The following is a 14,000-nucleotide window of genomic DNA, read 5'->3' on the forward strand; positions in this document are numbered from 1 at the left end:
TAGGGAAAGCCTGTCTCAAAAAACAAGAAAAGAAAAAAACAAATGAACAACAACAACAAAACCAGATAAAAGCAAGAATACGAAAGGAGCCACTATATGGCTAACACAGCACATGGAAATAGACCTCTGTTAAATTATGTCACTTATGCATATAGGCAAAAAGGATGTCTTTCAAATGTCCAAAGTAGAACCACATAGAGAATATGAGTTCATTCTAGCTACATAGCATGAGCCTGTCTCAAAAACATACAAGGGGCTGGCAAGACAAGCAAGTCAGCAGGTGTGGGCACTAGCCACCAAGCCTGCCAACCTGAGTCCAAGCCCCGGATCTCATAGGGTAGAAGGACAGAGAACTGAGTCCCAGTTTGTTGTCTTCTGACCTCCACATGGCACCCAAGCATGCTTTTGTACACACAGACACACACACACACACACACACACACACAGACACACACACACACACACAAATGGGAAAAAGCTCAAGGACCAATAAAATGCAAAGCAATATGTAATAATATATGTGAATATATTAACTGCATCTGAAACAAGGCATGGAAATGCCTGTCTGTAATAACAGCTTATTAGAAGGCAGAAGCAGAATTGAGAATTTAAGGCCAGTATGAAGTGTACACAGAATTACAAGCCAATCTGAGCTATATCACAAGACTTGAGCTGGGTATGGTAGTGCATGCCTTTAACCTCAGCACTCAGGATCTCTTGAGTTTGAGGCAACTTGATCTACAAAGCAAATCCTGGGACAGCCAGGGCTACATAAACAAACAAATAAACAAACAAAAACAAGACTTGAGACCTAGTCTCAAAACACACATATTAGAAAGAAATACAGATGGTGCCTTTCAAGGAGCAAGAACTGGCTCCTGAAAGCTGTCCTCTGACCTCCTCACATGCGCATGGCACATGGGCACACACTCATGCACACACATGCACCACCTTGTGGGCTCTGGGGGTGAAACTCAGGTGGTCAAGTTTGGCAGCAAGCCTTTGCCTATTGAGCCATGGGGCTCCATGGATCAAGCTCAGCTTCTCATACTTGCAAGGCCGTTTTATCAGTGAGCTATCTCCCCAGCTCTGGAATGAGTTTCCAGTCTGTTCTTTGTGATTTCCCTTGTCTTTTCAATGTCTTACACTAAAAGCTCCAGTGGTCTGTATGGTTGGGGCAGTGCAGCCTGCTGGGATCAGCAGTAGGAACTGGGAATCTGCAGTTGAGTGTGTGGAGGGGAAGGAAACCCAAGGACCCAGGTGAGGCAGAGCTGGTGGGGAAGTGGTTCTCAGGACAGCTGGGAGCCAAACTTGGCACCTTTTGACCCGGAGGTGTTTCCTTAGGACTTGAATTCAAGACTTTTAGATGCAATGGCGGTCGGGTCATTGTTGTTCAGTGTGACTTCTGCCTGTAAGGTTATCTGTTTGCTAGGATGTCACATTCCTAGGCATCCAGCTGCAGTTTGAGTGTGCGTGCAGATGCACAGAAAAAAGATGAGTTAGTACTGGCCTCTAGTGCTCACAATCTGTCACTGCAACCATACAGCCTGGGTTTTTTGAAAGCCGAGACTGAACGCAATACTCCCTCATTTACACAAGAAATCCTTCTAAAGAGAAAGGGGGGGGGGGGGGGGGTGTCGGGAGGAAAGGAAACTAATGGTTAAATCTTCATGGAGATGAAATGAAGAAAAGCGTAGCAATTTTTATCCCAGAAAATATTAAGCAACACTGATAAGTGTTACTGTTTTAAATGTTGTCGATCATCTTTTAAGCCGTATCTCTGTACAGAGCTGTATTGGCAAGAATGAGCGTGGTATGTCAGTGCAGAGGGTGGGGTGGCCCAAGGAACAGAAAATGGGGAATCTGGGAATGAATTCCCACTGAGCCCAAGGGGTCAGGCCTTCAGAATCAGAAACACTGGGCCGGTGCCTGCACCCTTCCAGCTGTGGGGCTGTGCAAGTCTGTTTGCTTTGCTGCGCTTGTTTCCATGCAAAGTGTACCTCTGGCTGGACCCTGTCACACTGGAAGCAGAAGGCCCTGCCTGAAAGCCAGCATTACCTGTAGCTGAGTCATTCAGAGAAGCCTATTAAGTCTTGTGTGCCTCCGTGTCTTGAGAGGTATAAGAACCTGCAGGGCTGAGAGTCTGAGCTGAATCCTGGGGAGGGTTGGAAGAGTGGCTAGGCAAGCCAACACTCAGGGGTACCTAGGATAAGATCAGCAAGCCTCTTCCCCTCTCCCTGGAAGCTGGCTCTGGTCACAGCCTGTTATCCCCACCACACACACAGCCGACGAAGGGCAACAACTCCCCAAGGGAAGCCAGGTTAGCTGCCACAACACCCTTCAGGTCTATAGGTCTCACTGCCCGTCCTCCACAGATGTTCTTGCTGTATAATCTAGAGCCACTTGAATCTAGTTCCCAATCTTCTGCTGATATCTTGTTTGAATTTCTTTGTCAGCCCAGAAAGGAAGCTGTGAATTAGAGTGTACCTGACCTAACATCTCCAGTAGAAGGCAGGGCGTGCGACCCCTGCAATGCTGGAGCCCGGGACTGGCAGGACCTGGGCCCGTCTATACACCACCAGGGAAACACTTCTCACGGCTACTCCAAGGGCATCCTGCACGTTAGTCCTTGACTCTCTTATGCTGGGTGCTTAGGGATGCAGCTGTGGCCACTGAGCATCTTTTGTCCATTTGCAGCCAAGTAGCTGGGGAGGGCAGCCAGCATCCTAAGCTGACTCAGCCCAGCATCTGGCTGTCAGTCATGACTCATCAGCAAGCTCTCCACTGGTCAGAAAGCCTCAGGAGCACATGGGCAGGCTTGACCATGTACATAAGGCAGAGCTGGGGCTGCGGAAAGACGCACACATGAGCTTATACGAAAATGTTTTATTTACTGTTTAGATTTCTTCTTCTCATACCGATCCCCTGGCCTGGAACCCAGCCAGCTTCTAAGCCATCCTGTTGTCTGATTCTTGAATGTGGGGCACTTTGAAAATGACTAGACCCTGTAAAATGTGGGGCGTCCCCCCTCCTACTAGATACAGGAGAAGCTTTCTTGCCTGGCTGAAGCTGGGTTTCTCAAGGTATTCCCCCTTAAGTCAGAGGGTCCATCCCCACTGCATGCTGTGAGGAAGAAATACCATGTCTCTCAGAGGCCTGGAGCTGAACCAGTCTCTCACCTGGAGACTGAGTTCAGCAGTAAGGGACGTGTGTGTGTGTGTGTGTGTGTGTGTGTGTGTGTGTGTGTGTGTGTGTGTTGTAGTTTTAGGGTGCTAAACAGGAAGAGGTTGGTCTGGTGGAACTGAGATGTAACTGTGGGGGATAGTACAAGACAGCAGAGGATGTGTTTGGGTAGAGCCATCTGTTGTGAGCAGTTATAGCCCTTAGAGGAGTGGGCATCCACAACTACCCAGAAGAGGAAGAAAAAAGTCCTGTCCCTACTCAGACAAAGGACAAATGACACAATAAACACTTTTGGTCTGAGAGTGCCATGCCAGAATAGGACACTCCCTGGCACAGAAAAGAGCAGCCAGCCCTCATCTGCCAGACGTGGGCTTGGTTGCCTCTCTGGCCACCACAGCCCATGCTGGGCACTGTCACCCTGCCTCTGCCATTCCTGCCCTAGTACAAGCTCTTTGGAGACTGACTCTACTAGCCAGACTAGCTGGTGGGCAGAAGCAAGGGCCCTGAGCTACAGCATCCTGCGGCTGCCATGAGGCCTACCAATGGTCATAATCATTGATAGAGCTTGTTCCCATGGTCTGGCTGCTTCCAGCCAGACATACACAACTCTTCTAGGCAGGTGCTTGGCACATAGACTCTGTCCGATGAGACCCAGGGGTATGCTCTCAGAAGGGTATGCATTCATCTTTCCTGTCCTAGGACCTGCCCTGCCCTGCAGGCTCAGAAGTCTGAGTCTGCATCCAGGAGTTCAGCCTCCATTAGGTTAGTGCGGGAATGAATGGATCCCAGCCCCTGGAGGCGGCCCTGAGCCCAGACCCTAGGGGCTGAGGCACCAGGGAGAAATGGGTCTTGACGGGGACTGGGCTCTGGGCAGAAGGGGTTGGAGACTAGAGTCCAGGCTCCCTGTCGGCAAGAGTCCCCTGCTCCCCAGGCATTTGCAGCCACTAGGCACTTCTGCCGGGGCAGCTGAGGCAGCCGAGGAACTGCGCTGGTGGCAGGGGGAGGGGTGGAGTGGTGAAGGTCGGGGGCTGGCGCCAAGGGGCACACCTCCTTCTTCCTCTTCCTTCGCTTCTTCTTTCGGCCCACGCGCTTCTCTAGCTCTGGGGAGATCTCAGCCTCAACCAGCCACAGGTTGGCTTGTTCTTCTGGTGGCACTGTCCGGAGGAAAAAGAACACGGGCTGGGGCTTTAACTCTGTTCATGCCACTCTTCCCTCCCCCAATCCCCTATTCTTGAGCTCTGGGGCCCATCACTCTAGGCTCCCCAAACCTTGGCACCTCCTTCAGATCCTCTGGGACCTTTCCTCCCCAGCCCACCCCACTCCGTAGCCGCAGATACTTCAGTCCAGGATCTCCTAGCCTCTGTGTCCCCATCACTTCCTGCAAAAGACAGAGCCCTCATACCTGGAGTTGCCACAGGGGTGACAGACACATCCTGGGGCAGTATGGCTCCTCTCCGAGCCACCATTTTGGTGACATGCTGGGCCCAGGCAGAGGAGACGTCAGCTGAGGGCTCATTGAGGTCAAAAGCCAAACCCGCTTCGAGGATGAAAGGAAAGAAAGAACAGTGACTCCTCCTTTAGGTAACATCATTCATCTTTCCCAGCCAGTCCTTCCCACTGCAGCTGGCAGAGCAAGTCCACCCTGCAAGCAGTGATATTTGCCCATTCAGAATCTGAGGGGAGTGGCCTCTGATCCTCAAAAGCCATAACTTGAGGTCATAAGTCCAGTACCAGCACCCTGACTTACCCTGGCCTAGAAAAGCCACTGGAGCTGGCAGAGAAGAAGAGAGAGGGAGCAGAGTCCTCAGAGAATTGCAATACCAGTGAACAGGCCGAGGGAAGAAAGGGGGTGCAGTGAGCAGGGGATGGGGTGGTTTGGGGTGGGGAGGGGGAGGTATGACAGGTCAGCCAAGAGGGAAGACTAGAGCAGAGTGTAAGTGAATGCAAGTGCCTCGTTCCTCAGTTTGCCAGACGTTCAGGTATCCTGACTAGAATTAGGCTCGGTACTGTGGAGGCCAAGTTTCTCAGCCGGAGGACAGAACAGACTGAGGCTCACCCACAGGCCCATCATGGGAGACAGTGTGCATGCTGAAGGACAGCTCCTGGCCCGGGTTCTGCAGCAGCTCACGGCGCTTAGAGAAGGCCTTGGCGATCATCTTGCTCTTCTTGATCCTCTTGGGCTCATCGTCACTCTGCCCAGTCAACCTGAGAACAGGAGAGGTGGGGCTGTCAAGCTGAAGAGCAGCAGCTTTCTTTCAAAGCACACCTCAAAAGCAGGGCTCCAGCAGGCCCTCCCAGCAAAGCACTGGCTCTCAGACTCAGTTCAGGCCCAGACCTCATGGGGGACAGAATCTGTCACTAGAGGGCAGTAGTGAGCTGCTAAGAAGTTAGCCACATAGCTAAGCTGTGCTTTGGAGAACAGTTGCCCCAGCCTGTGTTTTGGAAGCAGGATTAGTCAAGGCCTCCAGTGAGGACATTAGGCTAAGAGTAAGACAGGAAGAACAAGATTCGATGGCTGCTGACCCCACCTGCACCAGGTGCGCCTCCAGATGAGCAGGGTGGCCTTGGTCCAGACCCAGGTGCTCATGGCAATGCCAGTGCCAAACATGGCAAATAGATTGATCTTCTCCACCAGGAGGCTTGGCCGATTCTTGATCTCACAGTCAGGAATGGGCTTCTTGGTAGGCAGCCCAATGGTAACGTTGGCTTGGCATCTGCGGTGAGGGATTGTCAGCAGCTGAGGCTACCGGAATCCAGTAAGAAGTCACCCGAGCCCCACTGCGTAATTCTCATGGTGCTTCTGGTTGGATGTGTTGTCTGTGTGTCTGTGCCTGCGGGTGCTGAGGATGGAACCAGGGCCTCATTCGTGCTAGACTCTACCACTGAGCTATACGGTTAGCCCCTCGTGACACTCTCTGGAGTCATCTAGGAGCGTTTATAAACTAGTGATGTCTGAGTCTCACATCAAGCCTCTGGGACAAGAGTCCTGCATCCCCACTGGTTACAGTTTCCCAGACTGAAAGGGGGAAACTTTATGAACAATCTGGGAGCAGTCAGGGCAAGCATCCCCTACCCCTATTTTACTAAAATTTCCTTTAGACTTATTTATATTTATGTGTCTGTATGTGTATGTCTTGTGTGTGTATGTCACTTCTGTCTACGTGCTTGCAGAGTTCAGGAAAGGGTGTTGGATCCCTGGAGCTGGACTTATAGGCATTTGTGAGCTACCAGGTACAGATTCTGGGAACTGACCCTGGGTCCTATGGAAGAGTAGCAAACACTCCTAAAAGCAGAGCCATCTCTCCAAGCCAGAGGCTCCCTTTTACGGGACGTTTTAACCATGGCTCCCAGTAGCAGCAGGCATCCTTTTAGCAATGGAGATGCCCAGCTTGCTCTGGTTCACCTTCACTGGGATACAGAAAAGCTCAAGCAAAACTGGCCAAGGTGACCAGGCTGCCGAACTGTCAAGAGGGCCTGCTCCTGTGCAGTGACTCAGAGAAAGTGCAGAATCAGGCAGAGGAGCATGGGTTGGCTTCTGAACAGTTGCAAACACACAGGACATCCTGCCCAGGGGGTGCAGACAGCCATGTGAAAGCTGTGCCTATCTGAGGCAGGACCCTGGAAGACCATAAGCAGATATTCGAATGCAGCCTTAGGGCTGGACCTCTAACTCTGACCACACCCACAGCCACGCCCGGGGCCCCTCACTCACAGCACATAGTCCCGGAAGCTACGCTCCCACTCAGCCTGGTTGAAGAAGTCATAGAAATGGCAGCTGAAGGTGATGAGCACAAAGCCAAAGGCCAGGAAGCCAAAAATGCCTGTGGAGTTCAGGGGCAGGAACCATTACCACAACAGACAGAGTAGCAGCACCAGGGAGGAAGGCCTCTGCCCCCACCGAATACAGAAGGCATCTGAATCCAGCATGACTATAGGCTAGGCTCAGGTCAAGAACTGCATGCTCCAAATAAACCCAGAAGGACACGGAGGCAATATGGAAGGCCACAGGGAGGGATCGGGCCTGTGGAAGTAGTCTTGGCACTGACCTGGACTCTTCCACTTACAGGGAGTTGCTGCCTCCACTATCACCGACACCTTGGCTTTGACCCTGGAATACCTGGTTCTCCCCACTGTTTCTCTGTGCCCTGGAGGCCCCAGGAGAATTCAGTACTGAGCTGAGCAGAGTCTCCTGGCACCACTCACCCAGGCGCAACATGGTCTCGTTGATTTTGCTAGCGGCCTTCTCACTCAGAAGCCCAGGGTGGTTGCTCTTGATGGAGAACAGGGTCATGACCCCTGAAAAGAAAGAGAGCTCAAGGGTCAGCAGGGGAGAGGCTGCTCTCCTGGGGGTGGGGGTGAGGGACACGGAGGAAGGTCCCATAGCACTGGAGTCCTAGGACTAATTATGCCCACCCTGACTTAAAGGTTGGGGACCAGAGAACGAGAGAACAGCTGTTTGCAAGTGTGCTTGGGTAACTGGGGCAGAGCCTAGACAGCAGTCAAGGACAGAGAGAGGGAACCAGGTCAGACCTACTCTGATGGAAAACATGTGAAACAGAGCCAACAACAGTATTGCCCAATAGACATACATTGTGTGACATATTTTTAAAATCTCAAATAGCCACATTAACAAAAGAAACTATATTTTACTATATTTTATAAACCAAATATATCCAAAATCGAGCCACCTCTGCATTCCACACAACAAATTATTAGTAATATAGTTTGTTTTTTCCCTCTTTTTCATGTTAAATTTCAAATGCACTGTGTTCTTTATAGATACAAAAAGCATCTCAGTTTGGCCTTGTTTCAACATCCATGGTTACTGGCTACTGTATGGGAGGCACAGACGTGAAATATACACCAGAGGCTCGGATGCTCTGCCAGAAAGTTTGGGAGGGAGGCTGAACAGAAGGCTGACAGTTCAGTGGGAGGAAACCAAAACTGACAAAGAAAACCAAGCAAAACGAGCTAGAAACCAAGGCAAATCGTGGGGTGGCAGATTGAGATGGGAAAATTAGGGACTGGTAAATCTGTATATGTTGTGAAAACTGTTTGTGTATGTTAGGGATTGGCATGACGTGGAAACCAAGCTCCAAGACTATGACAACATATATAAAACTAGTGTGAACGCACACAAGCAATGGTCTCAAGATGATCCATGTGGACCAGCTAGGTGTCCCAGGGCATTCATCATATGTGTACATAAGGGGTGAGAGGGCCTGGGACCCGGGCCAAGTTCCCTTCAAAAAAGCCAAGCGCCTTGGTCATGGCGTTAGAGGAAAAGGCACATTTTTCTGTACTCACAAAAGTGCTGCCCTGCCTACCTAGTCATCTTCTATGTCGCATCAATGTTTAGGTCTCATGTCAGTGGAAGGCAGCAGAGCTGGAAGCTCCCATTCCTACTTCCACAGAGCAGGTGCTCACCTCACTGTGTTACCTGGCTCGCCCTGGCTGAACCACTCACCTCGGATGAGGAAATAGCCTCCCACGATGAGCACCAGGCCAATTGGGGCCAGTACAAAGCCAGCACGGTACCGATAGTTCTTGTAGCCCACAAAACAGATGCCGCTCACAGAGTCTCCATCTACCTGTAGCAGGAAGGTATGTGATATGTGAAGAAAGGTTAGTTACGGCCCTTCCTCCAAGCTCACCCCACTCAGGTCCCCAGGCCCCCAACCAGTATACCTGGGCCACAGCGAGGATTGCCACAGTGAGGACAAAGGGGAGTGACCACGTGAGCAGGTGGAAGTAGGAGGTCTTTCCCGAGAGAGGCTGGTAGGTGGTACCCAGGGCTTTGAAGGAGGTGTGCCAGGCATAGGTGAGGACCACGAACCAGACTACTCCAGCCATCAAGGCGTAGTACACGATGACAAAGATAATGACACAGGACAGGGTCTCGCTGGAGCTGTGAAGACATGGGGTGTCCTTGGGGAGGCCACTTGTACTCTTCTGCCAGGTTGCTCCACCCACCCTGTCCCCAGGTCCTAGTCTTAGTAAATGTGAGGGTCCCCAGGGCTCCGGGGTACATCTCTGAAGGATGCTGACAATTCCAGTGCTGAAGCTAAAGCCCTGGTCGTAGCATTGAATACAAAAAGGTAGTGCTAAATCCTATGTAGAATGGCTGCTGCAAAGCCCAAGCCCCTCCGTTTGTGGAAAATGTACATTACAGTCTTTTCGTCCCACCCTCACCTCTGGGTCCCCAAGGTACTTACGTGGGCTCCCCAAATCTCATGGTGCCATCTGCCCGGCAAACAATCTCCCGGCGGGCACCATCCATGAACTGGGCCAGCCAGCCAATGCTGCCCACGAAGAAACACGCATTGACATAGAAGAGAATAACCGCAGGGTAGCGATTGGAGTTCCGCCAGTCAGCCACAAAGGTGGCCTAAAGGGAGAAGTGGCCGTGCAGTGAAGTGAGGGTCTGCTCTACGGCAGATGCCCTGATCTGAACCCAAGACACCCTCATACTCTTCTGTGGGCCCCTCCCCAGGCCCCTCCACTTTAGAGTCCCTGCTCCTTGGGCTGCCAGTCCACACCCTTGCCCTCAAAGCTCTGCTCACCAGTGTGAAGAGCGTGCAGAGGCCGGTGACAGCCCCGAAGGCCGCGATGTAGCTATGCATGTCCCGGTGCTCAGCCTCCGTGAACAACGGGTTCTGGCACTGGATCCCGCAGCCCTCCACGTCCTCATACCAGCTCTTGGGGTTGTCTGTCCGTACCAAGGGTGCTTCACATTGGCCTGAACTGTTGAACTTGATGTTCTGCACCTCGTTCTGGTACAGGGAAGGAGAAAGAAAGGAAGTGCCAAGGGGAAAGGTTAAGTCAGGGCTGAGGATCTTGTTGAGAAACCAGGCAAGTGCAGGTACCCTGGCTGGGGCCCATTTGCTGCTCAGTGGCTTTACAGCCAGACAAATTATTTGACTGCTCTATCTCATTTTTCTCATCTGAGAGAGTAGCCCCTACCTCGTGATAGGACTGAAGATTAGATTAATAAAGAAGCTAAAGTTCTCATAATGGTATTTGCACATAGTAAATGATAATTAGTGCTATCACTGTTGTTATATTATCACTGTAGATGTCTCTTTTCCAACCCACACCAGCTCACACTTGTCTTCCTGCTTCTCGTGCTTCGTGTGTGTCTTCCCCAACTTCTGCATGTGACAGAAACCACTGAAGGCAGGCTCCTGTCACTCATAACCCCTGTAACACTACAACCCTAACCATGAGCACTCAAAAGCTATTGCTGAACATGCTACCTCGGGTCAACAGAGAAGCCTCCACGGGCGCCCAGACAATGCTTTAAAGCTTGGATATATGGTTCAACAATCCCGTGACTGCAGACATCTATGGCTGCCCTGCATCCAGTTCAATGCTGCTCGGTACCAAGGTTAGAATGCCCTCTCTTGCCCCACAGAGCACTTACTGGGCAGCCTTCAGGGAAGTAGTCTGGAGTGCAACGCAGGAAATCAGGCCACCCTCGCTCCCGCTCCACAATGGCACAGGGGCCTCGGGTGGCCTGGCAGAGGGTGCGGCTGGGCAGCTCTACTCGGTCATTCTCACACTTGGGCATGTAGACAGCACACAGCAGGGGCTGGATCACTGCCCAGCAGCGGGGGGCATTCCGGAGGCCTGGGAAATGGTGACAGTATGGGTGCATTGTGGCAAAGACCTCTCCTCATTGACCCACTGATACAGTTGTAGCTCCTGCCCCCTAAGCCTTCGCCATACCATTTCTCAATAGGACATCTGGACAGGGCCATCTTGTGCTACAGGGCTGCCCCATGCATTACGGGACACTGAGCACCCCTAGGCTCTGCTCTCCAAATGCCAGCAGAGCCCTGAAGTCACGTGACAACCAAAAATGCACCCCAACTAAATGTCAACTAAAAAAAGGGCTGGAAGGGGGCGGGGCAGAATCACTGGGTAGCTCTTTCAAAACTAATTTGGTTAAATTTCTATATCTTATCTTATGTGAGAATGTCTTGTCTGCATGTATACACCACGTGTATGGTGTCCTCAGAGGTCAGAGAGGGTATCGGAGCCCCTGGAAATGGAGGTACAGATGGTTGTGAGCTGCCGCATGGGTGCTCTTAATTGCTGAGCCATCTTTCCAGCCCCACACTGTCTCATTCTTGATCAGATGTTGGTAACCTGAGTGCATGTACGTTGTGCAAGCCAAACTTGTGGGTCATTCACTAGTGCTCAATGCTCAGTTAACAGTCTTAAAAACAGCTGCTACTTTCAAATGCCCTGCTGGGGAGTGGTAGGGCCTCTGACTGAGAACCCCAGGTTAGGACTATCAGGGTGTTTGTTCTTCAAACCCTTCGATAGGCCTCTGTCTCCCAATGCAGAAGGGCTGTGGGGCCCACTCCCTAGAACCAAGAGATGTTTCCCCATGCCCAGCCCCAAGAGCCCCTTTTCCTCTTACCAAGCTGAGGCAGAGAGAGAAGAGATGGGGGCTTAAGAAGAGGTACTCAGAGGAGCCAGGAACTCGAGAGCCAGAGGAGGAGACAGGTCAGATGGAGAGAAACAGAAGAGGTTCTGTCCAGTGCAGAGAGAGGAAAGATCCTGTCAGCACAGGGACACAGATGGCTCCCCAAGCCCCAGCCCAGCCTAGGTTCACTTGTTCATCCCAGGAGCTCAGTTTGCTCTGCTTTCTGCCCTCATGGGCCTCTCTAAAATCACTCCTACTTTGGGAACTCCAACATCCCAGGCAAGTTGTACTAGAAGAATCTTCTGAAGGTGTGAGAGCCATTTTGGATAGCTGTGCCACTGCCAGCTGGGGCAGGTAACCGCTCTTTTGGTGGGGGTTAGCAATAGAGTACAGGGGTGAGGAGTAAGGACATTGTGGCTAGCCTGCCTGGGAACTGACCTTGGCCCACCATACCCTGGCTGTGAGGTCTTGAACAAAGTACGTTATCTCTAGCCTCCGTCTCCTCATTGGTAAAATGGAGATGACAGATTTACCTTGTGGAACACTGGGTGAGTGAGAAATGGTACAATATGTGTGTCTGGCACATCCTTGAGAAAGACAAGCTGTTTTCAGTACCAGTCTTAGGCTTCACAGCTCCAAGAATACCACATGGTGCCAGGAAAGGTACTGCCAGTTATGATGCAATGTCCTCAGGAAACAGCTCCTCCTCTGGGGCCAGTCAGAACCACCTGGGAACCTCTATCACCCAGAGGTAGGGCCCAGTCCTGGAAAGTCTGAGCCTGAGGTTATGTGGAGAACAGAGCAGTTGGGAGGCCACTGTGAGGGGGCTGTGCAATGTGTCTTGACTTGTGAGAAGTATACGTCCTCACTAACACATCACAAAGTAAAGACACTTTAAGAAGTAAACACATTTAGAACCCTTGAACTACTGGGAAGTTAGGTTTAGCAACACGGTATGCTCCGTATAGCATGTTGGCTATTTCCCCATGTGATCCAATGGCTGAGTGGGGGCTGTGGCTAATGGCTGTTGCCCAGCATCTAGAGAGAAAAGTCAGACTGCATGTTGCTAGCTTGGGAATGGATCCAAATTCAAAAGTAGTGGCATGATTTCTACTTAATGCTCATCACTTCTGCACCATCTTTAGGACAACAACAACAACAACAACAACAACAACAACAAATTGTTTAAGCTGAACCATTGTAAATTGGGGATTGTCTGTTAAATGCTGACAGGGGCCAGTGAGATGGCTGAGGAGATATAGAAGCTTGCCATCAAGTCTGATAGCCTGAGTTTGAATTCTGGGGCCACATGATGAAAGGAGAGAACCAACTCCTTTAAATTGTCATCTGATTGCCACATGTCTACCATGACACATGACACACATGCATGTGTGTGCACATTCAAATAAAAATTGCTCTAAAATAAAGAATAAAACCAGATGGGACTATTCTCTATCTTTAATGTGGTGACTAGTCAGTTACACACTCCTACGTTTTTTATTTTAAAAGTTTTTTAAAATAACATACAACTCTATGCTTTTGTCTAAATTTACAAAACTATAAGAAAAGGAACACGGTTCTGGGGATATAGTTCAGTTGGTAAGGCGCTTGCCTAGCTCAAATGAAGTCCTAAGTTTGATCCTCAGCATAACATAAACCCTGACTAGCAGGACATGCGTGCAGTCCCCTCCTGGGAACCAGGCTAGGGACACATGCCTGCAGTCCCCTCCTGGGAACCAGGCTAAGGACAAATGCCTACAGTCCCCTCCTGGGAGCCAGGCTAGGGACACATGCCTGCAGTCCCCTCCTGGGAGCCAGGCTAGGGGCACATGCTTGCAGTCCCCTCCTGGGAACCAGGCTAGGGGCACATGCCTGCAGTCCCCTCCTGGGAGCCAGGCTAGGGACACATGCCTGCAGTCCCCTCCTGGGAGCCAGGCTAGGGACACATGCCTGCAGTCCCCTCCTGGGAGCCAGGCTAGGGGCACATGCTTGCAGTCCCCTCCTGGGAACCAGGCTAGGGGCACATACCTGCAGTCCCCTCCTGGGAGCCAGGCTAGGGACACATGCCTACAGTCCCCTCCTGGGAACCAGCCTAGGGGCACATGCCTGCAGTCCCCTCCTGGGAACCAGCCTAGGGACACATGCTTGCAGTCCCCTCCTGGGAGCCAGGCTAGGGACACATGCTTGCAGTCCCCTCCTGGGAGCCAGGCTAGGGGCACATGCCTGCAGTCCCCTCCTGGGGACCAGCCTAGGGGCACATGCCTGCAGTCCCCTCCTGGGAGCCAGGCTAGGGGCAATGCCTGCAGTCCCCTCCTGGGAGCCAGGCTAGGGACACATGCCTGCAGTCCCCTCCTGGGAGCCAGGCTAGGGACACATACCTGCA

At 51.5% G+C, this 14,000-nt stretch overlaps 1 protein-coding gene across 2 annotated transcripts in view; it reads right to left on the reverse strand.

The window, feature by feature from the left end:
* Positions 1-3,497: 3,497 nt before the first annotated feature.
* Smo (smoothened, frizzled class receptor) overlaps positions 3,498-14,000 on the reverse strand; it is a 30,400-nt gene continuing 19,897 nt past the window's right edge. The window contains exons 2-13 of one of the 2 annotated variants that reach the window (XM_051151790.1): positions 11,612-11,724; positions 10,607-10,812; positions 9,747-9,956; positions 9,399-9,571; positions 8,872-9,091; positions 8,651-8,774; positions 7,387-7,479; positions 6,896-7,004; positions 5,712-5,897; positions 5,240-5,388; positions 4,586-4,720; positions 3,498-4,337 (exon numbers count right to left, since the gene is read on the reverse strand). In XM_051151790.1, coding sequence (XP_051007747.1) covers positions 3,904-4,337; positions 4,586-4,720; positions 5,240-5,388; positions 5,712-5,897; positions 6,896-7,004; positions 7,387-7,479; positions 8,651-8,774; positions 8,872-9,091; positions 9,399-9,571; positions 9,747-9,956; positions 10,607-10,753 — 1,980 coding nt within the window. In that variant the 5' untranslated portion in view covers positions 10,754-10,812; positions 11,612-11,724 and the 3' untranslated portion in view covers positions 3,498-3,903. The remainder of the gene's footprint in view (positions 4,338-4,585; positions 4,721-5,239; positions 5,389-5,711; positions 5,898-6,895; positions 7,005-7,386; positions 7,480-8,650; positions 8,775-8,871; positions 9,092-9,398; positions 9,572-9,746; positions 9,957-10,606; positions 10,813-11,611; positions 11,725-14,000) is intronic. The other variant, XM_051151789.1, reaches the window with a different exon arrangement.

The sequence above is a fragment of the Acomys russatus genome, chromosome 10 (assembly GCF_903995435.1).
Source record: "Acomys russatus chromosome 10, mAcoRus1.1, whole genome shotgun sequence".
NCBI classification, from domain to species: Eukaryota; Metazoa; Chordata; class Mammalia; order Rodentia; family Muridae; genus Acomys; species Acomys russatus.